Source organism: Aedes aegypti, chromosome 3 (genome assembly GCF_002204515.2).
Source record: "Aedes aegypti strain LVP_AGWG chromosome 3, AaegL5.0 Primary Assembly, whole genome shotgun sequence".
In the NCBI taxonomy this organism is placed as follows: Eukaryota; Metazoa; Arthropoda; class Insecta; order Diptera; family Culicidae; genus Aedes; species Aedes aegypti.
In genome coordinates this window covers 351,134,076-351,160,366 of record NC_035109.1, presented here as the reverse complement: position 1 = coordinate 351,160,366, position 26,291 = coordinate 351,134,076, and the positions used below count along the sequence as shown (strand labels likewise).

Below are 26,291 nucleotides of genomic sequence, written 5' to 3'. Positions count from 1 at the left end.
ATACACGAGTTCATTATGGACCAATGCACTAGTTCATAATTTTACGTTTGAGTGGAGCCGTGTTATTTATGTGAACATTGCAACGACTGAATACGGCATCGGTCAAACGTCAAATTAGTGAACTCGAGCATGGACCGATGCTCGAGTTCAATATTTGACGTTTGAGCGGTGTCGTGTTGTTTACGTGACCATGGAAACTAGTGAATTCGGCAACGCTCAAACGCCAAATAAGTAAACTCGTGCATCAGTCTATGGACCAATGCACGAGTTCACTAATTTGACGTTTGAGTGGTACCAAATTCATTCGTTACCATGGTCACGTAAGTAACACGGCACCAATCAAGCGTCAAATAGTGAACTCGTACATTGGTCCATTGGTTAATGTTTGAGCGGTGTCAAATTCACTCGTTTCTATGGTAACATAAATAACACGGCACTGCTGAAACGTCAAAGAATGAAGTTCACTCCTTGACGTTCGATCGGTACCGTTTTATTTACGTGACCATAGAAATAAGTGAATTAGACACCGCTCAAACGTCAAATTAATGAACTCGTGCATTAGTCCATGAACCAATGCACGAGTTCACAAGTTTGGCATTTAAACGCTGCCAAATCCATTCGTTTCCAAAATCATACAAATAACACGGCATCGTTAAAGGGTGTACGAAATCAAATTGCGACCCACAGAAATACTTGGCAAAATTCGCAAAACGCAAAACGTACAATCAATAATCTTCAACTTTCAGGAAATGAAATAAAACATGTAACGAATATTTTCCATGTTTGTTTCATTCAATTTCGATTCTATATCCAAATACATGAACTTTTCTCTTCACACTACTCATAAGGACAAACTTTTTTTTTGCGTGGCAGTCCATGGCTTCCAAAGTACCCGCTTCATGATTGGCCAGTACTTTACGAAGCCAAATCCGACCAGAAAATCGTAGGACCATCGTGTGACCTAAGAAAAGGAAGTAGTCGCTTTTGGAGGCATTCCTGACACCTGCCCATTGACCGCTCCAGTTGTCACGATTGGGGTGTTCCGCTTTCACACGAGCAAATTGCTTGCCAAATCATATATTTGAATTTGATTCCGTACACCCTTTAGAACATCAGCGAGAGAACTCGTGGATTGGTCCATTGACGTTTGAATAGCAGAACAACAGAATAGCAGAATAACAATATAGCAGAATATCCGAATAGCAGAGTAGCAGAATAGCACAGGACAGCAGAATAGCAGAAAAAAAGAATTGCAAAATAGCAGAATAGCAGAATGCTAAAACAGCAGACATTCCCTGGTCCCTGGTCCCTGGTAATTTTTTGAAATTCTAGTTTCCTCCCATACTGCAATGAAATGCACACTTGGTATTCGATTTACCGTTTTGACTCATATTCCGAACACTTAAGACCAACAGTGACTTCAACTGCATCTGGTAGGCATAAATTAGCTGATATTCGTGTAAATTCTAATTTCTTCGCAAAGTCTAACTGTTAACTGTTGGGAGTGCCGTTATAAATGTTTGTTCAAACTTGTTTAGTATTGTTTTTACGTAAAAGTTTGGAACAACATTTTGATCCAAATGCCGAACACTGTGTTGATTCTGTCTCATATTCCGAACACCTTGATTCAAATTCCGAACAGCATGAATAAAACGTGTCCAAATGAATAATTTCGGAAATAAATTTATTTTAGCTACTTTTACTGACCTCGAACTAGAGAATCATCACTACTCCCGAGGTATAAAATAGGTTTGAAGACGTTAAAATTGAGTTGCAAGTGACTGCCATTTTCTGATAATTTGGTGACATATTTCAGCGAAACATTTCAACCTCATCGCCATACAAAAACCGAGTGTTTGGAATATGAGTCTGTTCGGAATTTGAGACAAAACGGTACTCAGTGCCTACTTTTGTCGAATGATACAAATATGCAGTTATGGGCAGCATAGATCTTGTCGAGACATTCGTAAAACGCGTCCTTCACGTCATCGGGTTTGTCGTTAGTCGGTGCATAGACGTTAATCAGGCTGTAGTGGAAGAACTTACCCCGAATACTCAATACGCAGATCCGCTCGTTGATCGGCCTCCACCTAATAACGCGCTTCATCTGCTTCCCGATCACTATGAAACCGACTCCGTGTTCAGTTTTATCGCCACCGCTGTGGTAGATGTTGTATTTCAATGCGGTGTTAGCGACGGGGTCTACCGATCTGATTTAACGTTCTCCAGATCCTAGCCAACGCCCTTTCTGAAGAGCAGCCACGCACACGCCAACTTTTCGCAATTCACGAGCCAAAAGGCTCACTCGTCCAGGTTCATTTAAGGTCTTGACATTCCAGGTACCGAGTTTCCAATCATAGTCCTTATTTCGTTGCCAGGTCGGTTGCCGAAAATAACGTTCGTTTCTTCTTCTTTCTCCATTGGTAGTGGGTAATGAATTCGGTGTGCTACCTTTCCGGGGTCGCGCTACCTACATCACGTTGATGGGGCTGTCATCTTAGGTGTAGCTGACGTGATACAGCATTTCATACTCAGCCGCTGGATGCCAGAACAGACGCTGTTTGAGCCGTACCTCCTGGTGTACAGACGCTCGGAACGTACCTCCTCACTCTTGCTGAAGTCAGAAGGACAACAGTGCCCAGGCTGCACTACCAGCAAAGTACGCAACCCTTAGCTGGCGGTCTATGTCATCATTTGACCCGTGGAAGCGCGAGGTAGGAACTTGTGAGGACCAGAGCTGTGTTGGTCGCTTCTTCCTGATTGTCGACTCACCATTTTGCAGCCCATTTTATCAGACACCCGTTTTTTTCGTTACAAAAAGGACAATTTGAATTTTCTTCTTAACCAGAAAATGTGGGTGTCATCATTTTGAACAACCAGCTCCGACGTGATCTTGCGAAATAATTTCAAGAACATTGGCATTTTGATTAAGAAATCCAATGCCGATTTTAGGTTCGACCTAGCCAAAGACATAAAAAATCAGCACTTATCTCTTGAAAAAAAAAAATGAAATGATGACTTTAAGGCTGATTTTTTAGAAGAGATTCCTCTCTGATGTTTTTTTTTTTTCTCAGGTTATAACAAAAATACTTTTAACGAGGCTTGGCATACTAGAAGCATATAGTCATGTATTAATTTTGCTTACCTGATTGATAATATATTAGTTGCGAAACTCTTCTTTTCTTATGAAATCCATTCTATCAAAATTACCCAAATTAACAAAGATACCTCATATTACAGTAGAGTACAGAGCTACTTGGCCACTTCCATGATTCACTTTGCCATAGAGGGTTATTCTCGGCAGAATTGTCTAAAACTTCGCAAAAAGAAGCACATCAATACAATGCATATTGTGCCGAAATATGAGCTCAGTTGCTTCCAAAAAACCCCACTGCCGAAGTGAATCAAAAGAGCCAAGAATAGGATCCGGCTCCCTACCTACGTAAATAAATCTTCTTCATATTATCTTATATTCTTCAAATGCACTGACATAAATGAAATAGTGGCGAATTTGCTTTTCAAATTCTCGAAAATATTGAATAATGCTTACCTTGAAGTCATTCTTAATTATGCTTTACCTTAAAGTTGTCCTTAATTACACCGCAGCCAGTTAAATTTGCCATTCTTTCTCACTCATCACACAGAGGAGGTCAACCAAACCGCAAACCGATTAGTCCGTCCTACACAGCTCTTGTCATCCCAAACTGGAGATTGTCATCCAAAGCAAAGAGACTGCCATGGTGGTCAACCTAACTTTCTCTTCCATGCAGGGGTTCTTTTTTCACTCGCTCTAATTGACTTTTTATTCATCAAAATATCTGTCTTGTATGGAATATAGATACACAGCATCCGATAAACGGGGGGAGCTTACAGACTACCAAGTACAATATTGCTAACGAGAGTGTGTAGGTTGCAGTCAGTTTCAGCTTCGAGTGTCCCAGAATTACCGAGCAGTCGGGATACGGGTGCGCTTTGCTTTTTGTGCAAACATGAGAGCGGGTGAGACAGGATGAAGCGAAACCGCCAAATTGACCACAAGGTTCCTATACTATTCTGCCTTCATTTAACTTTGCTTTTGTGTGATAATCATTACGGCGGCAGCTGTCAGTACACCCAAAACCAACAACGAACCCTCAAAGATACCGAGGAAGTTTCTGATGGCATCCACGAGCCATTTCAGGGGAAGATTGATGGCTTCTGACGAAGTGGCCGTTGGAGGTATGTCGATATCTTTGAGTTTCGTTTCAAGGAATCCATCATCAAGGGCGTACGCTGGGAAGTAATCGTTGACTCGTTCCCGAGTCCAAAAGGTGGTGCTATTTCCTTCGAACCAGGACGTATAGCTGAAGTGGTACAATGAAGCACGAATATACTTGGGTGGTTTCGAAGGAACGTGATCTTCATCGAGGAGTTTGACCACTGCTGGTTCGTTTTGTAAAAGTCGTTGGACCAACGGGTAAAGCCACTTTTGATTGTAAGGCTTGGAGTTGGAGGCGTCGTAGAATTTAAAATCGAACCGTGGGAAGTAGACCCAGGCATATGGCATGGAACCTTCTTGATTCCATGGTTTGTACTGGAAACCGTATTCGTGCCAAGGCCCGGTGAGGTCGTCGGCATACTCTAGGATGATCTCCAGCCGCCTCGGTCGCATTTTGTTCAGGTGTTGGCCATATTGGTTGACAACGAAGAGGTTGTGAAGACCCTGGTAAGGCTTCGTGAGGATCGACGTACTGATCGCAGTTGATTCTGTCAGCTGGAAGTGCGGAACGATCGAAGTGAAGAGAACTGCGAAGGCAGCCAGCATTGGAAGAAAGAGCTGCCAGTTCTCGCTCAGTTTGCGGATACCGTCGGCCTGTTGAGTTTTAACAATTATTACAAATTAATTTTATTTTGTTAAACATAAAAAACTTACCACTGTAGTAACACCCGCTTGTTTGTTAACGATCTTCAAAAACTTCTGCACCATGAGACTCAAGACTAACAGCGGCGCAGCCCGTAACATTATCTGCATCATGTTCAAATATTGCGATCGGTTGAACAGCAACTTAAATGCAAGTTCTCCATTTTTGTATCCAACTCCAAACGTCAACCAAGTTCCCAGGACCATCAGAATAGAGATCACTTTTACGGTTAAAGCTCCAGTTTTATCCTCTTTTCGGGGAGCTTTCTTAACAGGACTTCTAGCAAGCTCTCGATCATCCACTAGGGTCAGTAACAGTGTCAGTAAGATCAAACTTAAAAACCCATAATTCCCACTTCCAATAATATTCAAATGTAAGAATACTTGCCACCAGAGGGCAAACATTCGAACCTTCTGATTTGGAGCGAAAAACAGCCACGAGCACACCAGCTCACTCAAATAGACCCAGATCGTACTCAATCTATGCAGTCCATCCGGTTGCTGATACGTATACCAGCTATACGAAGTCGGCAGTGGCATTGTTTCAAAATGACGCTTCAGGGCAGTCAAATCCCACCAAAGCGGACATCCACTTGCCAGCTTTACCGATCCGGAAGCGAACACGAATCTGAACAGAAGCCACTTCATCAACAGCAAGGCTAGATCTTCAATCGGACTACGTGGATCGCTCATTTTTGATGGCGCTAGGAGAATACATAGGAATCCAGCTTCCAGCAACAGTTCGTCCGATTGTTGTCTGAAGGACTGTGAGATCTGGATGAGAGAGAAGTAAAGCGTCCACATGGCGATGAAGCTCTGTAATCGGCAGAGATCGCTGAACACCAGCCCAAGAAAAGCGATCACGCATCCGGCCAAGCAGAAGAGATCAATCGCGGATTGGGAGTCCAGTCCCAAAAGTGGCGCGAGACGAAGAAGGTTGAATCGTTCCTGAAGAGTACCATTGGCGAGAACACGGTTTGCCGGTAAAACGCCAAAATTGCTGTAGAGACCTGTGGGAGGAAAAAAGAGGAAATTGGTAGCAGTAATGAAGTAAATTGTAACAAAATGGATAACGTGAAATATAGACAGGAACATAATTGTTGTTGTCTGTAATCGTATCGACATAGAATCAGGAAAAAATGAGTCCACATCGTTTCTCACTCCTAAACGTCGCCTCTTCAACGCCACCATCGTCGTCATCGTTCCCAAATTAAACTGCTTTTACTCCCGACCAGAAATGCTTTTAACATTAATGGACAACGGTGGTATATATCGTTACCCCAAAAAAAGGCATTCAACCTCGGATGAACCCAGTATGAGAAAGAGACGCAGCAACTCGAAACGAGGATAAGATATTTTCACTTTTATCGACGTCCCCTGTTAGATGTTGGAAGCAATGGATATGGACGCCAGGAAGTAAATGTAAATCGAATATTTAAGTCGCAATCCTTGTCATAAAATTTCATTCATCCGAGAAGGGTATCCAACTGAAGTGTTTCTCCGTACTGTCACATAATGAACCTGCAGATTTCGATTACGTAACTGTTGGACGATATCAATAAATTCTACAACCAGTCGACCGTTCCGCTTGATCAGCATATGAATGTTCCGGAACAGAAAATCGGATTGGGTTTCCGTGTGAGCAGTCAGTATAGAGACTCGAATAATTACATTATCTCGCATATGACACCCAAATGGTACGCCAATGGGAGCTAATCGAGTTAAGATGCCTTCAAGAAAATGTCTCAAGTTCATCAGATATTGTTGTGTAAAGTGCTCACCAATGCCACAAATGGAATATGTACAGCATGAATGATGGGGCTAATAATGAACTAGATGATTGATTTGAGAAAATTATTGATTTCTAACTTAAATTGAATTGTGGCACAAGAAGCAACCACCGTGCCTAGCTAGCAAAACTGTGTGATATATTCAGCTAGCAGGAGAAACCATAGGTATTGCTGTTAAAGTGGGTGGCACATGTTGGAAGCATGGCGATATACATATTACATAATCTACACACCATTCATACTCAAACCATGATGTTGCTAAGAGTTTTGTCTAGTAATCGCATTTTGGCATCCCAACATTGAAAATGGTAACTGTTGAAAAAGCATCGAGCTTCATCGTTGATTGAGTTATTGTATGTGGCTTTTCATTAATAGCTTTAATTGATTTGACGATTTTTCTAACCTACACCAACTTTTCCTCCCCTTGATGAGATTTTTACTCGAGTCCCCATTCCTCGATATCCCCTTACGTACTGCAATCCCTATGAACAACAAATAAAACAGTACGAAGAAGTACGAAGGAAAAGAGAATTATCTCTATTTTCTATGTATATGAGTATCATTCGGACGTTCTGATTTATTTTTTATTATTTCTAGCAGTTTTGTGTTAGACGACAACCCTTATTTGTTGAAACTAAAATTTATTTAATTAATAATTATTTTATGGAATGTATTTGATGTTTTCCAAAAATTCCATTAATCTAAATAAGTACTGAGCATTCATTAAAATTTTGTTAACAACATATTACATTTTATTTGCCGTAGCAGTTCAGAATTTTTACAGGTGAATTAATTTCACCTGCGAATACACTCTTCTGATAACGCACAGTGGGAAAAAACGAACAAACCGACAAAGAACTCTGTACCTTGTGAACGCAACGCGTAATCCTTGAGAAAATACCTGTAAGGCTGCACGGATTGTTATCATGCCTATTTTATTTTATTACGTTTTTGATAGGATATCTCACATTATGTGCAAGGATACTGTGTATGAGCTATTGAAACAACGTTTTTCAGACGATAGGAATATAAAGATGAGAGTGCATATGTTGAACCTGACCACACCACTGTGTTTTATTTTCTCGATTTCATGCGCTTTTTGAATAGCGCCCAAACCGTTGATTTTAGCGACATAGTTTGTTCGGAGAAGTTTCTTGGTATATTAAAGCGCAACTTTTGACGAAAAAAGTTTTGTGATCAATCCACCTATCAGTGAGATAGAAAAACTATTTTTTCAAAACATTTAGATAGACATATGGTGTCTTCGGCAAAGTTGTAGAATTGGCAATTTGAAACAACTTTGTCGAAGACACGATTTTTCTATCTCTTATACTTTTTGAGATACATGCCGTTGTATGTGAATGGCCCCTAAAAATCATATATTTTATCATAACTTTTTTCCAAGATTTTTAACATTTTTTGTGTTTTCTACAAAGTTGTTTGCCGTAGAAAAACCCGTATTTTTGCTGAATATATCGTCCCCTTAATGCTACAACTAGATAACTCAAAAATCGACGTTTTGAGATAAACGACTTTAAAAATTGGACCGTTTTTCAAGAACATGGTTCTCTGTTTCGGAGTATTTCTTTAATTTTATTTTATGATACAAATGTTAATTAACTTATTCTTTTTCCTATCATGTACAAATTCAGGCATCAGAAATATTTTTCAACGAGAAAAAAATCATTTTTTGAAAATTTTGCGAGTTATCTAATTGTAGCATGCACAATCATTCAACAATTTCTTCATATTCCTAGATACCTAGTTTAAGCCAATACATAAAAATAACTCAAATACTACATGATTGATATCTTTTAAGATGATTCGCAACACTCACATGGTAACTATAATTAAAAGGAGGATTATCAGGCACCGAACCTTCCCGTATCGAACAATGTTCGAAAAATATTTCTTCAAGGTGCTGAATAAGAAAAAGGAAAACTGTTTTAGTGAGCATTGTTTTCATGAAATAATACATATTTAAACCATGCACGAGTTTAAACTAATGAAATGGTTCGAAACCGTTGGACATTGACAGTACGTCAAATTTTTATACATTATTAACGAAATTTGTCTGAGCAAATTAATTTTGATCACAAAATCATAATCAAAACAATAAAAATGTAATGTTAAACGCATTCGTTTGGCAGTTCATTTGAATTGAATGTGGACAATAGGTAGTTTTGGTCTTGCATGATGTTGTACTCCAGTTCATTTTCAATGATATATTGCAGAAAATCATACTTATTTTCATATTAGTGTCTAAACTACACTTATTTTTTTTTTGTTTTTGACGACCATACTTTCAGACATACAATAAAACAGGTAAGCTGAACGTTAAGACTAGTACAGTAAATGGTAAAAGGCTTAGACATATCAAGACGCTTCTTGATTCACGTCTACCTCAACAAGTCTAACTCAAATTAACCATATCTATGTCCAAAACGCTCAATTTCACCTGAACTAAAAGCATGCAATGAAAACAATTCTAATCTCTCCGATACACCTCTGGATTGTGTACGGAAATGAAGCACATCTTATGTAATTGCTATTTTCAATATTTTGACCATGGCTCATATCAATATTTTCAAATCTATTTTTGGATGAATAGTCATGATTTAACTTGTCATCAATAAGTAATTTTAATAAATTATGTATTATGTGCTGTCATTAAATAATTTCGAAGTTTTTCATTCAATGGTTCAATTGATTACCATATAGAATCACTACCCTAGACTAGTTTTCCATTTTGTTTCCGTAATAGCCAGTTGTTTCTTTATTTTTTATGAGATATCCAGTTGTAGCACTCAAATCTACATAATGGCATGAAAGCAAATTTCAGAGCTCAAACTAGGTAACTCGAGTTATCTAGTTTTAGCACAAAATACGTTTGTTCTACGTTGAGATATCTAGTTTTGAAAATATATCATAACTTTTTTGTTTTAAATCGCACGTTTATGAGCTTTGGATATGTAATAGTGCTAGTTAAGAGCAATATTTTGGCATACTCAACTCAAAACCTCCAAATTTCGAGTTATCTAGTTGTAGCATTAAGGGGACGATATCATCACCCTATCTTCTGAAGTAACAAAGTTATTCATGAAATACTCTTTTTTCAAGGGGTAGTTTAGGCCTTTATAACTGGCTTCGGCGCAAAATGGCGCAGACAACTCTTACAAATCATGAAAGTACCATATCTCCCTTTTCGGCAGTTGATAAAAACTTTTGTCTATAAGCGTCTTTGCATGGGTTTTTACCAGGGACGAAAATACTCAATCTACCCTCGCCTATATTGATACTTGCTGGGTAGAATCTTCGTTGATTTTTATTTGTTTTTATCCTCATCTTGACAACACAACAAAGATTGGCAAAGCGCTTGCGCAAGATTTTCAGTTTCCTTTTAACCTGCTGCTACTCAACCGCTTTGTGATAATCGAAAACAAAAAATGATATTCATTCTAACTAGCTTGACTTTTTACATTCCGCTTCGGGCAATTGAGATTTTTGCACGAGGCACACTAAAGACGCGTCAATATAATCGATTACGTACATCGGATCGTTCATTACCCGTATAGCAGCATATTTTTTTAATTAATATGAACCTCATTGATAATCAATTTTCTAAAACTGACACTCTTCTGCTTCTGATAATCAAAAACACCAACGACATACGGGTATCGTTGTTTGTTTTGCCAATCTACTTTTTTGCCATCTTCATTGGTACAATCATATTGGTGGTAGTGCGGTTACTATGTTGGTGGCATAAATGTCAGTGAATTGAGTATAGGGAGCATGATTTTTTTCGTCCCTGGTTTTTACTATCAAACAAATAAGCCTTATTAAAACGAATTCGACTGATAATTCTTTTACTTTAAGAGATAGAGAGGTGCGATGTTCAGCAAAAACACGCGTTTTAAGATGTTTAACAACTTTGTAGAAGACATGAAAAATGTTAAAAATCTTGTAAAAGAGTTACGTATTTTTTAACATAAAGTACACAAATTGGTATGAAAAAACTCGTTTAAAACCATTTTTGTTTGTAACTTTTTACTTACATTTTAAACATTTTTCATGTCTTCTACAAAGTTGTTAAACATCTTAAAACGCGTGTTTTTGCTGAACATTGCACCTCTCTATCTCTTAAAGTAAAAGAATTATCAGTCGAATTCGTTTTAATAAGGCTTATTTGTTTGATAGTAAAAACCCATGCAAAGACGCTTATAGACAAAAGTTTTTATCAAATGCCGAAAAGGGAGATATGGTACTTTCATGATTTGTAAGAGTTGTCTGCGCCATTTTGCGCCGAAGCCAGTTATAGAGGCCTAAACTACCCCTTGAAAAAAGAGTAATTCATGAATAACTTTGTTATTTCAAAAGATAGGGTGATGATATGTTCAGCAAGAACACGGGTTTTTCATGACAAACAACTTTGTAGAAAACACAAAAAATGTTAAAAATCTTGGAAAAAAGTCATGATAAAAAATATGATTTTTTAGGGCCATTCACATACAACGGCATATATCTCAAAAAGTATAAGAGATAGAAAAATCGTGTCTTCGACAAAGTTGTTTCAAATTGCCAATTCTACAACTTTGCCGAAGACACCATATCTAAATGTTTTGAAAAAATAGTTTTTCTATCTCACTGATAGGTGGATTGATCACAAAACATTTTTCGTCAAAAGTTGCGCTTTAATATACCAAGATACTTCTCCGAACAAACTATATCGCTAAAATCAACGGTTTGGGCGCTATTCAAAAAGTGCATGAAATCGAGAAAATAAAACACAGTGCACACGGAAAATTATCATGCCCATTTCACCCAAATTCCCCATTTTTATCGGGTTTTTCAGATGGAGCCATTCTCGCTGAAACCAGACTGCCATCGTCACCCATCGTTAGAATTCCAATGTTACGTCACTGATCGCTAGTTTTCGATACCATTAGTGCACCGCTCGTTTCGAATTTTGAGATCACCATCAGAGAGCTGAGAAAAAATTGCGTTAGATAGGCTACAAAAACTAGGTGAGCAATGCTATTTACCCTATGAAATGAACGATTTTCTAAATCATGTTCCACGATTTTGACATACATGGCGAGTGAAATCAACGCAAACATCAATTTTTGTACAACAAAGATACAAGTTTTCAATCGGTCAATTCAAGTCAGGTGAAGAATAGGAGTATTATTTTGAGTGAAAATAATTTGGCGACCATCTTGGATATTGACGCATTTTTTGTTTTAAGTAGTAGAATGAGTTTGCACCTTGTTAGCACTCAACATGTTTAATTTTAATGCCACCGTTACACTTACTCTTCTTCTTGTTCTTCTTTTTCCTTACGTTACGTCCCTACTGGAACAAAACCAGTCCCTCAGCTTAGCTACCTTTTAAAACAAATTATCAAATAAGATTTTTTAACGCTTATTTGCTACCTGAATGATTCTTTAATTTATTTGGTCTAAAACCATTGCTAGAAATGAACAATCAGTTGAATAGCTGAGATAAGATAAGGAAGAAATAATCTGATTGTTTGATTTTTAACGGAGGCCTCATAATTCAGCATGATGAGCGCTGAGATGGTAAAAATTCATTCAACTGCTGGAAACCAAGATGGCGTCGAAATCCAAGATGGGCGCTAGATTTTTCAACCTCAAAATTATACACCTGCATTTCGGCATTACGCCCACATTAGAGCAAAGCCTGCTTCTCATCTTTCAATTTCGCTATTTTTCTTGTATGTTGAGCGGTAGTAAAACGATACTTTATGGCTCAGAAAATCAAGAATTGTTTTTTTGCTCAAAAGCTTATGATTTACATTCAAAATTACCAAATGTTTTACGTCAAAACTACATGTATTACCTCAAGACTTACTAATGTCCCAATGCGCAGTCTGTAAACATCATTCAATGAACAACAATGCATGTGGAAACAAGTTTGTTTATTGCAATCAACATTTTTGGACGGGTTTCATTTATTGAATTTATTTGTTCATACTTCCTAAATTCAAAGATATTCTGTTATCAAAAATCACATTATAAAAGAAAATTCCTATTTATTAACCTGTATTTATAACTAATGGAGCTGAGCAGCAGGCTCGGTTCCGGTAGGGACGTAACGTCAGGAAAATGAAGAATAATAAGAAGAAGAATATACGTAACCATGTTTTTCTTGGTAGCCTCTAAATTCGACATCTTGAGGGCTAATTTCGAGAACATAGAAGAACAATCATTCAAAGAAATCTCTTCGCGCAACTCTCTGGATGTAGCGGTAAATAAATCGCGTTGATTTGGGGAGCTTCACCGTGTATGCAGCAATAAAACGACAATCGCTGAGCTTTTGTTTTAAGAAGCATGATATTTTGACTGCCTTTTATATCATTATACTACTGTCTAAAAAGGCCCTCATAAGGGCCCTATATTATTTTTCAAGAGTTACAGGGATATTTACATTCAATGTAAGCTTGATAATCCTTATCAAATTTATATCTGCTATTGAACATAATAATTCAACTTTCTAAAACCTTAATGATGGTTGATATCGAATTTGAAAATGTGGTAAATCTGAATCCTTTTATAATTAAGAATTAACTTTTTTAATTTTTTTTTGCTGGCAAAAGTATGGAACCATCCAGATCAAGGCAACAAACATAACTGGATACTCGCGTCGTTGTCATGTAGATTCAGTAATTAAGCGCTACAGGCGGAATTTCGTAATCATTAATTGTCGTTCTACAAAACGACCATTCTCAGGGCTAGAAGGTCATTTCACTAGAGTTCACATTTTTAATATCTGACTAATGCAACTTCTTCCCTTATTTCCGTCGAACAAAACAATAATTTATCACACACCGTACGAATAATATATCTTATAATGAATATCACTATTTCACTCTAATCAATTGTGGTATATTCGTAATATAGTACGTGAATCTAAACTATGTGTACAATCGCCCCAAAATAATTGGCCCTTTTTTAAAAGTAATTTAAAAGAGCAAATTCATATTCAGACCATTTCTAACCAACCTAAGGTTTTTTCATCCAACGTCAACACTGCGAACGAGTCTTACACACGACCCCTCCTACTTTTTTTATTTCAAGAATTCTTCTAAATATTCTTGCAAGATTTCTTCTGAGACTTCTTTTACAAGGAATTACTAAAAACAAAAAATCCAAAATTTACGGAATTCCGAGTTCTAGGAAAATATTTTTTTTCTTCAGAAGAATCTCTGCATGTTTCCGTTTTATTTTTCAAAGAATGTTCCAATTTTTTTCCTGAGTAAACCTCCATTATAAATTCATAAAATAACATAAACAATAAAACCAAATTTAGTATTATACCATTTATTTCCACTAGAGTTTGTATCCTTTGACAGATACGCGTATTTCGACCTCAACTGTAAGGCCATCTTCAGTGTCGTGTACTAGACTCAACTTCTAGTCTAGTCGAGTCTAGCACACGACACTGAAGACGGCCTTACAGTTGAGGTCGAAATACGCGTATCTGTCAAAGGATACAAACTCTAGTGGAACTAAACGGTATAGTACTAAATTCGTTTTTTTTTTCATCTACTTATAGGTATTCTACTAAACAGCTCGAAGATTTATTAACAATAAAATCAAACATATTTTCTTGATTCCCTCCCCTTGGTTTCCATCAAAAACCATTGTAGTGAGCTTCAGTAATTTGCGCATTAATAGAGTTTTAGGAATTTGTCCAGCGAGCTCACCACATATTTTCCTATGGATTGTTCAAAGTATTTTTTCACGATTCTTCGAAGAGTTCAACTAGGAATAACCATAAGCGCACCGTACAAAATACAGAAAGTTATCCAAAAACATTTCTTCATGTGAACATGTGAGTTCGGTAATAAAAGGCATATTGTGCACACTTCTCGTTAGGAAAATCCTGCTAGGTGAATAAACGAATAGGAGCAGTTGGCGTGCATCGAGTAGAATCACGCCAATCAGGTGTTAGGGCGCTAAGAATGCGCTAGGTAAGCATAGAGTAAAGTGGGGTAAGAGTTTCTTTTTAAGATTTCTAGCTCAATTCAAAACAAATCTTATAAATGTCACGGTGGTTCGAATGCTATTCAAGTAAGAGACTTTCAATCCAAATATCATAAAAATCGATTGAGATTTGGAAAAGTTATGGCTATTTGTTGTTTTTCGACGTGAATATTGTAATTTTTGGTCAAACTTTCGTTGCATGGAACCAATTGAAGATAAAATCTTTTTCAAAATTTTATGTAAGGGCGTTTCTAGGCCTATCATAAGGTTGCTTTGAGGTGTATTAGTTTTTGCATAAATGCTTGGAATTAATTTTTGGCCCATAGTGGGGCAAAAGTTCGAATCAGCGGGGCAAAAGTTCGACCTATGTATAAAATCACGGAAAAATTTGCAAATTGCCTAAAACCCACATATTATCTTCAAATTTAGTTAAATTAGTCTGATCGTGTGAAAACTGTCACCAAAATTTTACATTTCTACTTAGTTTTGCGAAAAACTGCTATTTCTGAGTATATTACAATTAACCCGGTTTTGGGTAATTTTTTGATGAAAATTTAGTGTGTATTTTTCGTCAAACTTAAGTTTACGGCTGGTGTAAAGTATGCCTGTCACAAAAGAATCGATATTTTGTGTTTTAGCCAGCGAACTTTTGCCCCACACTAGACTCGAACTCTTGCCCCACCGGTGGGGCAAAATTTCGAATAAGACAATCAATTTTAAAACTGTTATAACTAAAAATGGATAAATATTTTGACACAAGTTTGTTCAGCAAAATTATAGCCAATATGTTGAAGGTTCACTGTATGGTATTTGTTTTGTTTTAACTGCTATTGTTTTTCTGGAAACATTGATTATACCACTAAAGTCGAACTTTTGCCCCACCTTACTCTAATTAGAAAACAAAAGTGAGCCAGCAGCGTGGCTCACTCTCTTTCCTGGTCAAGCTGTAATAGTAGGTAGTTCCATAAGTAACCTGTGTGTGAATAAATCTTGTATAGCTTAGTTTTTAAAAACTAATTCGTTACGTGAAAATCCCTAACTGGTGCAAGAAGTGGGATCGCGAGTGTTTTATGGTGTTTTAAAAGCTCCAGCCTCTACGAAGAAGCTGACCCGTAGAAGGCAACCGCTCAACGCAGAAGGCAACCAGACGACGAACGATATCCGCCATATATCACAACCCACAGATGTTATTTAAACTCACGTAAGGGGTCATGCTCAAATTACGTCACGCTCCAAGGGAGGGCAGGGGGTCAAGCCAAGCGTGACAAGCCTTACTAAATTTTCGAAGGACTCATACAAAACTCGTGACAAAGGTGGTCAAAAAATTAGCGTGACATAATTTGTGTACCATCCCTAAGTTTCACCACATTTTTTTCTTCTTTTAAGAGAATACAGTGTAAACGTGTTTCATAGTTTCACAAATGGCTCCTACCACTAGAACCGACGAGATTGAGCAGCTTAAAACTATGGTTAATAAGCTTAACGCACAGCTTTCAGACCGTGCCAGAGATGACCCATTTGAAATGGACGATCTTCGGTCCGAATTGGCCGAATTGCGTACCCAAATGGCCATCAGAAATTCACAGGGTGGAGATTTATTTAAACTCCCTGACCCTTTCAAAGTCCTGTCCGAATTTACGGGCAATAAGAAAGAACTTTCAATTTGGCTGGAAGCTCGCACATTATTATGTGCTAATGACAACCCTAACACAATTGACGGTATCAAAAGAATACTCGTCGAACATTATGGTAACGAACAAGCTTTCACCACTAATCTATCTCCCTTTTTCGCATGCGCAAGGGTGATAGGACCCATGCTCGTTTTTATAACGAGATTAAAGAAACTAACACAAGATTGAAAGCGAACCTTCAATCAAAACCTCTTACAGGTCATGAAATAATCGAAATTATCACAGTGGAAAAATACCTGGATAACATCCAGGAACCACTGAGTTCTATTGTTAGAAACTCAAAGCCGCGAAATTTAGAAGAAGCATACCAAGCGGTACTGCTGAATCAAAATGCGGAAACACGAAATAAACCCCAGTACTCTATCCATACTAACTCGAGGAAATATAAACCATTCAGACAAACTGCACATACTGCAAACGCGAGCAGCCAGCAGCAACCGCAATCCAATACCTTGCAACATAAACAATCCACGTATAAGAAACCAGCCTTCTAGTCGAAGCCACGCGCTGAAGCACATAATAACGAGGTGGAAGAGCTAAATGAATCGGAGCCCCCTATTGAGGTTCCTACCGAAAACGATGAACTTGAATATTCCGATGAGGAACTAAATTTTAAACCGCCAGGAGACAGAAAATGTAAACGTAAATTCCATTCCCTATGTACATCTTCCGACAACAAATAGTTGTTTATGGAAAAAGTTGCAAAATGATGATTTTTGCAGCACGAGTTGTACATCTATCCAACGAGGCTTGCCGAGACGCTTCATTCCCAAATTCGCTCACATCGCGAAACCAATGACTATTAAATTGCGAGGTAAAAAAAAACTGTTCTAAAACTGTTTTAAAATGAATCACCTTTTTAACATTTTTTCGACGTGTACATTGCTTAAATTTTGCATACAATGAACTCGCGTTCAAAAACTATAGAGTTCCTATTATTTCACACAAGAATTTTATGACAAAATGATAAGCCGTTTTATTCAGTTACTTGCGACGTTTTTCTACCAGTGTAAAATCGACTCAAGTAGTGTTTTGTTTTGATTCGTGGTTAAGTCACTTTGTTTCTCCATACAGCGGGGCGGCGAAAGTAGTGGTTAGATTGCGAAAGTTGAAAATCTTACTTTCGTCGTTTTGTAAATCCGAAAATTAAACGTTCTAAAAGTGAAAAATCGAGTTAGTTCAGAGCAAAACCTGTAGAATTTCCTTTGCGAAACACGTAGGATCGATAAAGTAAGTTTGTATACTTTTTTGACTTGAGTCTATATGAATAAGTTTTCGAGAAATGTTGCCATAGGGGCAGTTACAGGACGGAAAGGAGCGACCTATCGCATACCTATCCCGTACACTGAGCAAAGCTGAAGAGAAATATTCCGCGACAGCAAAAGAGTTGCTGGGTATCTACTTCGCATTACTCCATTTCCATTGATAGGTAATGAAGCATCGATTTATGTACAGTTCTTGTTTTGATTCCTCAGATATTGACACAAATCGACTATGATGAAAAGGTCCCGCTATTTTCACCCTTCATAGAAATTTACATCTCAGCGAAGGCGCGCCCCTTAGTAAACATAATCGATTAAATTTCTCAGAAACCAAATCGGTACTACTAGTCCCATCCTTGTTTCGCTTTTAGTTTAGTCCCAGAAAAAAAAACGAAAAAAGGGTTCTGCTGGCAGCAGAACCGAATCAAGCTAGAAAATTTGTTTAGTAATCAGAATTCACGTGAGTCCTTGAATTACCAGTACTTACAGTCCTTGTTGAGTTAATACTCATGATTGTTATCCTGGCTTCAAGTGTAGTCTCGGGACTGACCAACTCCGAGTCTTTAACCATCTGCTAGGTAATTTTCAGAAACTGTTGCCAGTAACAAGGACTTTGTACCGTTAATCCTTGAATTACGAGAACATATTACCCTAGCCCGACAAACAAGATGAGACTAGGGTTCAAATTGGTAGATCTTACCCCGTAACGCACCACGAAAAGGTGATCTACGGGTATGAGCCTCTTACCAAAGGGCTAAAATTAACTGATTCAACTGGAAGAGTCACCAGACAAAGACTCTACCTTGAACAGTTTGACTTCAAAATAATTTACAAAAGAGGTAAACAGAATGTCGTTGCTGACGGACTGTCTAGAATCCCTCGCAGTGTACTTAATAATCGAACCGTTCTCGAAAATGAATTTTTCGAGAACGATCCTGTCTATGATCCCGAAATAATCTTTTCAATATTTCCAGGATATACAAGGCATATATTCCATCAAAAAGAATATACCTAGGAGGATCTCTTGAGGATTCTGAAAACCTGCCTAGTCCTAAGAACCAATAACGGAATATTCGCTCCCGTCAACATCGTCCTATCCTGCAAACGGATAATTTCAAATAACTTTAACCCTGGCATGAAAATCCATTTCTCGAATCTCAAACTTCCGGACATAATTTCCGAGAAAGAACAGACCGACTTCATCAATAAATGTCATAAATTCAACCGCAGAAGTTGGAAAATTACGTAAGAAGAAGTAAAGAAGTCAGTGTTCTTCCCCGGAATGATCCACAAAATTAAGAATTTTGTGAAAAACTTGGAAGATTGCAAATTTTCAAAATACGAGCGAAAACCTTTCAAGATTGAGATCACAAGACGTGTGTATGAAAAACCACTTGAAAATATCTTCATTGATGTTTATGTTAAAGAAGGTGAAAAATTTCTAACGCTCGTCGACTGTTACCCATAGTTTGCTCAGATTTATAAAATTTGCAATGAAACATCAGAAGAACTAATTGAAACCCTCACTGAATATTTTAAAACATTCTGCATACCAAAAGTGATCACATGTGAGCAAGTAACTTCATTTAGAAGCCTAAATTTTAGAACACTCCTGGAAACACACGGTGTTGCCATTCATAACATTATTTAAGTACCGTGAACGTACCATATTTGACGCGGGTCCAAACTTGACGCATTTTCTAATTAATGTTATCATAAATTAATTCTAGATCAGACTAGCACTCGAAAATGTATTGCTTAATCTTTATTTACATGTTATTGATGAATTCCGATCGAAAAAAGTTTATATTTCATTGATAATAGTTAAAAAATAAAATTTATTTGAAAATGCATCCGACAAGTGCGTCAATTTTTTTCATTCCTTAGTGAATATGCTAACTATTGTTGATCAATTTTCGTGAAATAATTGTGCTGTTTTACACCAAGATCATCAACAACAGTCAGTAATATTCTTTTATTCATGAATTGACGTCGAAAGTTTTCTACTCTTAAACTTTAAGACATATTTTTGTATGAAAATCTTGTGCGTCAAGTTAGGCACACAATGTTCCTAATTATTTGCTATTTTGTTCAGCATGTTTTGTTGAATCGAAAATAGGAAAATAAATATTTATGGGGCTTGCATTCAAAAAATCGTCCGCAGAACAACCCAAGGCTTTATGTAAGCACATGTAAAGGATCATCCATAGATAACGTCACGTTTTTAGGAAGAGGAGGAGGTTCAGGGAAACGCAACGATTCATACAAAATATTCGCACTTTTCATAAAATAAATGAGGTCAAGGTTGAGAGGGGTTGAAAATTGTACAATTTGTCGCGGTTTATGGACGTCCCCTAATGTTTCAAGGAAGCTTCAATAAATGCGTCAGGAGGTGAGGTTCAATGGTTTGTTCCGTATAATTTATACAATAGGGGGTGTCCATGAGATACGTGTCACAAAAACATACTATTTTCTACAAAAACCCCGCCCATCCGCCCTACTTCACACTTTTTATATGGAGCCTTCAAAAAACTTGTATGATTCGTCACATCTTGCAGAGCACCTCCTTCCCCCTAATAACATGACGTACTTAATGTATGACCCATATATGGTTCTCGATCTATTTCGAGGCCCATACTGCCGTTGGTTCTACGCATATTTGTCCCGGGGTCCATAAGGGTGACATAGAAGATGGGACAAGTAGGCGTAGTTCACGTGTTATAAGTAACGAAGATTATCAAACGGTAATTTTTGGAACCGGTTGTTTTCGTTCTAGTTTTTGACCAATTTGTCCTTATTTTAGCAACTACTTTCCCCGTTCCAGCACAACGTAGTTTTCAAAATTTTCCCTGGTTTGATATCACGACGAAAATACATTAAACTAAACAATAATGCTTACCTATAGATTGAACTCAATCGCCGGTTTTATTTTCTACACTAACTAAACGCATAGCAAAAGTGACTACCGGATGACGTCATTCAAAACTTTTTCCGAAGGTTCTAACTTTTATGTCCTCTCTAAAACGCTTTTTTCATTTAATTGAACTATTGAATACTGAAACTCTTGTATATTTTAAACTTTAGCAATTATTTGTAAGTGCGTCAAATAAGGAACATAGTGCGTCAAATTAGGCACATTGAAGAATTGATGCGTCAATTAAGGAACCTAATTTGTTCCACAAAAAGTCAATCAAACATGAAGAAAAAATCGTTTAATATTTTTTACTGATTTTTGCCTAATTTTATAATAGTTGAGCTAGCATAGGTTCAAATTTCAACAAAATCGGATAGATTTAGACGATTTGACAAGAGTTTGAATTTAGAATTTTCTTAACCGCGTCAAATATGGTACGTCCACGGTAAAGCACATAATATTAATTTTTCAGTCTGTGTGACGTGTAGTCAAAGACGGTGAATAAATAAATAACACAGCCATTTACAATGACAGCAAACACTCTACTACGCAACTAACTCCCCGACAGATTATTTTCGGTAACTCGACCTCACTAAATCTCGACGACATAAATTTAATGAAACAACGAGCAATTATGACGGCTAGGGATAATATTTCTTAGGAAGTTCGGAGACATAACACAAAACAAGCTACAGGATCCAAAGCGTACGAAAACATTAGGTCTCAATAAATTTTAGTTAAAATAAAAGCCAAGCCGTCTCCATACCATGATAGATACAGGATTATAGAAATTAAATAACAGGACAAAAAGACGATTACACAACGAACATCAAAATACATAAAAAAAAACACATAAAAAAAATCATTGTAATGATGAGAGCTCACTCTCCCTCTATTTGATTTCAGATTATGTATCTTGATTCAAACGACCTGGACCGAAATAAGAGTACTCGACTTAAACCGTAACCTTATCGCCATCATACCTCTGGGAGAAGCCAGACTAAGTAACAGCTATCTACGAAAGATTCATCCCATAAACTAACACAATTAGGAGACTAACAATGTGGCGCAAAACGCTATAAACAATGACAAACCGCTTAGTAATATCCTGAAAACCAAACTTCATAGACTGCATACAATTATATCGAAAGTAAGGCCCGCGAACAGAAATAGACGTTGGGAAACTCTAGGAAAGGCTTGGAAGTATATTTCGGAAAGCCCTGACGCGGAAGATTTAAAAATTATAAACGCAACAACAAATTCCTTGATTGATCAAAACGATAGACAAATTAGAATCAATATAGCAATCGAACATAGACTCAAAAATATTACAGAAAAACTCAATTCTTTAATCAAATATCAGGACAACTTGACAGCAGGAGCTTTAGATGGGTTTGACTCGGTAAATATAATTTTCAACTTAGATGAACTTATCTATCAGCTAGAAATCATAGAAGAAGCAATCACCACGGACAAACAGACGTCACACTCTCATCGCTGTCCATCGAACAACTTTTTAACGATCGATTCGAATATCTGGTAGGTGGTCATTCGACCACGCAGCGCTCGCGTCGGTTTTTGTTCGTGTTTGACGTTTACACACTACCGCCACTACCGCCGTTGGTCAATCGGCCAACTACAGTGTTTTTAGAATTGGGCGTACACGTTTTCGCGACTATGATTTTGATTGCGATTTGGTCTAAGTGTTGCGTCTGTTTCTCTGTGCAATCACCCTAGCCGGGAAGATCTTTCAAAAACTCCATATTCTAACAGCAAGAACCTGTTTATATGTTCCAGCTCACAAGTAGAACCATAAACAGAGTGCATTAAGGGGACACGGGAGACCGTGTTATTTTCCCTATCTTTTGTCTCACTCTAACAATTATCATCAAAACTTTGCCGAAGCAAATCTCGAGTTTTAGTGAACCGATGAAGCTGAAAATTTAATCGATTGTGCACCACATATATAGAATATAGTGATAAATTTTTCACATCCATATATGGAGTGGTACTTGAGATCTGCTTCTTCAAATGGATAGGATGATTATAATGACGTCCCGTGCGGCCTTAAACAACTGATTACCGGAAAACCAGCCTACTGCAATGTAGAACGGACGTACGGGAAAAATTTAATTAAAAAAGTGAACGACGCAAACATTGTGGTTAATGCCGCAGACCTCATCATGTCATCAAACTGTTCGGCTCAGGAACGTAAACTTCAAGGATCTTTTCTCGTATAATTCCAACAGTGTACACTGAAGCTCGATGACGGGGAATACGATAACAACTTTTACGAAGCGCAACCTCAATCGTTCATCCCAACCACAGGCTTGAAGGTAACTCCAGTTAAATTGATAAATCGACTCCCATTGGAGCTTTTACAGGAGCAGCCCTTGGAGCATCGGGACAACATAGCACACCTCAATCTGACATCCAACAACATTCATTGGAAAGTTAATTTATTCGGGTGGCCGTCTTTCGGATCTTTCTCAACTCTGACGATCATCATTATTATTGTTATCACCATTGGAGTTCTGAGGACCGCTATCTGGAGGGGAATTCAGACATTAGCATCTCAACAATCTTGACATGCTAAACAACAACCGGAAGAAGGTAAATCATCCGAGGCCAGCACAGATGTTACTTCGACCGTAATTTAGAAAGCCGAGGACGACTTTCCAGCAGACGGGGAGCCGTTAGGAAAATCCTGCCAGGTGAATGAACGAATAGGAGCAGTTGGCGCGCATCGAGTAGAATCACGCCAGGTGATAGGGCGCTAAGAATGCGCTAGGTAAGCATAATTAGCAAATAAAAGTGAGCCAGTACCGTGGCTCACTCTCTTTCCTGGTCAAGCTGTAATAGTAGGTAGTTCCATAAGTAACCTGTGTGTGAATAAATCTTATGTAGTTTAGTTTTAAAAACTAATTCGTTACGTGAAAATCCCTAACTTCTATTTGGTGGGCCCCCAAATCTACCCCGTACCGGGCCCCTATAACTCTAACTACACAACTGTTCTTCAAGTGTATCTCTAATTATGTAAACAGTGATTTGATTGGCAAATTGATTCAAAACATTTTCAAAAATCTTAAGCCGGATATGTTTCACTTAAACTTGTTCAATTAAAATTAAGGTTCGAATAAGGGACGCTCAAAAGGCGGTTGAACAATGCCTAAATAAACCGGGTTCCAATAACTACGGATAATTCGAATTATTACAGATTACCATGCACCTCCATTGTTTCATGTGTATGAAGTATAGACACAATGAGGAATCGTTTCTCAATCCACCTCACTTCTCACTAGACTGGCTCTCTACTCTTCTCAGTCATGCTCTCTCGACTGAAACATGGATCAAAACAAAAACATCTGCTGCAGTCAACCCACACAGACTTATTTTCAGTCGCACTGGCTGTCTGATGTCTCGAACCGGGTGCATAACATAGATCGATATTTCTGATTCCATAATTTAAACCCATCACCAAAAAAAAATGCCATCTCACCTTCTGCTTGAGCGTAGAAACTCAAGAATGCCACCAGATAGACACCGCACATTGCCCGCAGTATCAGATTCCTCACCAGCGGAGGATACTGCACTTCAGCCGGTTCCGAACCGTGACCTTCATCATTTTTTCCACTTCTCTCGGTGTCACTTGCACCGGATAGGGTTTTCATTGTCCCTTAATTTTTCAACGGCACTCACGCACTTTAGTGTGTAGAGACCCTGTGATCCGGATCAGCCTTCAAAAATTCCAACAATATCAATTCAGCTTGCACAGACAATTTCCGAAACTATATTTCCTGATTTCCAGTGTTCACGTTCACAGACTACGCAAATGAAAACAAAATTCAACCAAACAAGTCGCTCTCTCCGGCTTCGAATGCAACTGGATTGCTAGGTGAGAGAGATAAGAGTTCGACTTTATCGAAGCACAGCAGGCTTTCGTATCTCACTTTGAAACGTGGAAAAAACTCAGCTCATCCAAATCTTCGGTGAAAGTTTTGAGAACAAATTCATAAGCACATCCAACCTGAATCTACGCGAAACTATGAATGAACCGTTCGACATCAACGATAGAGAATTGATCGCCTTCTACTATTTCCGCTACGGTGACCATCACACCTGTTGTTGGAATAGGACATAATATTTGCACCTTAATACAAATCCGATTTAGACAGTTGCTAGTAATTCGATCCACTTCTGCGTTAAACCAGAGCAGGTAGTATAAGCATGTTCAAGTTCATTTATACTGCCCATACTCGCAATACAGTCCCATTAGGAAAATCATGATGTCGAGAAAAACGCTTCTAAACATAAAACCCTCCATTTTCGTTTTTCCGCTGCTGTAAGTAGTAAATGCCGGTGGCATTGCTCAATATACTATCATTGCAATGTGCAAAAACCGTAAATAATTTAAATTTAGTAAAACTGGTTGTTTTTTCTCTCCAAATTAGGGTTATTGCAGATGGGACTCGTTATCCGAGTATTTTTCTCACTAAACGCTTGAATACCCGCATACCAGTCCCATTACTGAGGATTCGCTTACTTTGATATCGTGCACCTTGACACATTGTTGTTCAAGTTTACGATCGATTGCAATGCACTTTTCTTTTTGTAGCTTTCAGTCATCAACTATCTTTCAATAGTTGTAATGTCCCTTGAAGTTCTTAAGCTGTACAGTGGTGATAGTAAATGAGAAAATGGTGAAGATTTCCTGAATTCAAATTAACCGTTGCGATCGGCCATATGGAAGGCTTGCTGAAATCGCAGCACGTGACGGGTGAAGGATTTGAAAACTATCAAAGAAAGGTGAATAGAACATGTTTTGGTTCACTTGATGAAAGCGAATGGCGGTTCCCATGATATAGATAATCCTGATGAGAGTCAGGAACATTTCTGTTTCTCGGCATTTGGTGCTGCAAACACTTAGTTTGACTATGTAGATACTGGCGACGATGTGCGTAATCTTGCGGCGGCCAAAGAAGCATTTCACTTCTCGCTGTTGGACTTCAGCCTGCCAGAGATTCTGATAATGATTGGCCGCAGGAAGCAGTAGAATGAATGGAGCAGTAGAATATTCTCAGGAAAACTATTTTGCTTTATTTTAATTTACAGGCAACTAGCCTGATGTGGTGTTAGTATAAATCGAAGAACAGAAGAAGTCGTTATGGTAAAACCTTTTTTAAACAAAAATAAGTGTTTTTCTTGATAATAGTTGATTTGTACTTTCCTGATTTGTTTGATTGTTTCTATAACGATATGAGAATCGCAATGCAAGCTTACAGAAATGATCACAGGAATAGGTTTAGTTGAATTTCTTCATAATCTTCGAATGGGACTGTTTTGCGGGTACTTTTAATATGGGACGCACATGGTTTGGTATTTTTTTCACATTTTGTCCATACAAAGACACAATTTGGAGTTTTATTTTAGAAAGTACACTAAAAATGAATACTATTTATGGAGCTAACTGAAAAGTGGTAAAAAATCAAATGGGACTGTTATGCGAGTATGGGCAGTATAGGCCCCTGCTAGTATATTGTATCGCTGCTACCACTAGAAATGGTCTACCTAACCGTTCTCACATTGTAGCTGTAGTTGGAGCATGTTAGTACCATGATACCTGCCATGAAAAAAGTTACGCAATAAATCTCAATGGATTCTCCTGAAGTGTGCGGCTGTTATCTAATCTAAACTTGATACCCACCATAACCGTCATGGTTTGGTGACT

At 37.9% G+C, this 26,291-nt stretch overlaps 1 protein-coding gene across 1 annotated transcript; it reads right to left on the bottom strand.

Annotated features, from left to right (window-relative positions):
- Positions 1-3,754: 3,754 nt before the first annotated feature.
- LOC5580216 (lipase maturation factor 2) lies at positions 3,755-24,738 on the bottom strand. Its single transcript, XM_021849671.1, has 3 exons — positions 24,063-24,738; positions 4,913-5,910; positions 3,755-4,852 (listed from the first exon to the last, which is right to left on the bottom strand). Exons 1-3 carry the CDS (start codon positions 24,232-24,234, stop codon positions 4,064-4,066), a joined length of 1,959 nt encoding a protein of 652 aa, XP_021705363.1. The 5' UTR covers positions 24,235-24,738; the 3' UTR covers positions 3,755-4,063.
- Between the last annotated feature and the right edge of the window lie 1,553 nt (positions 24,739-26,291).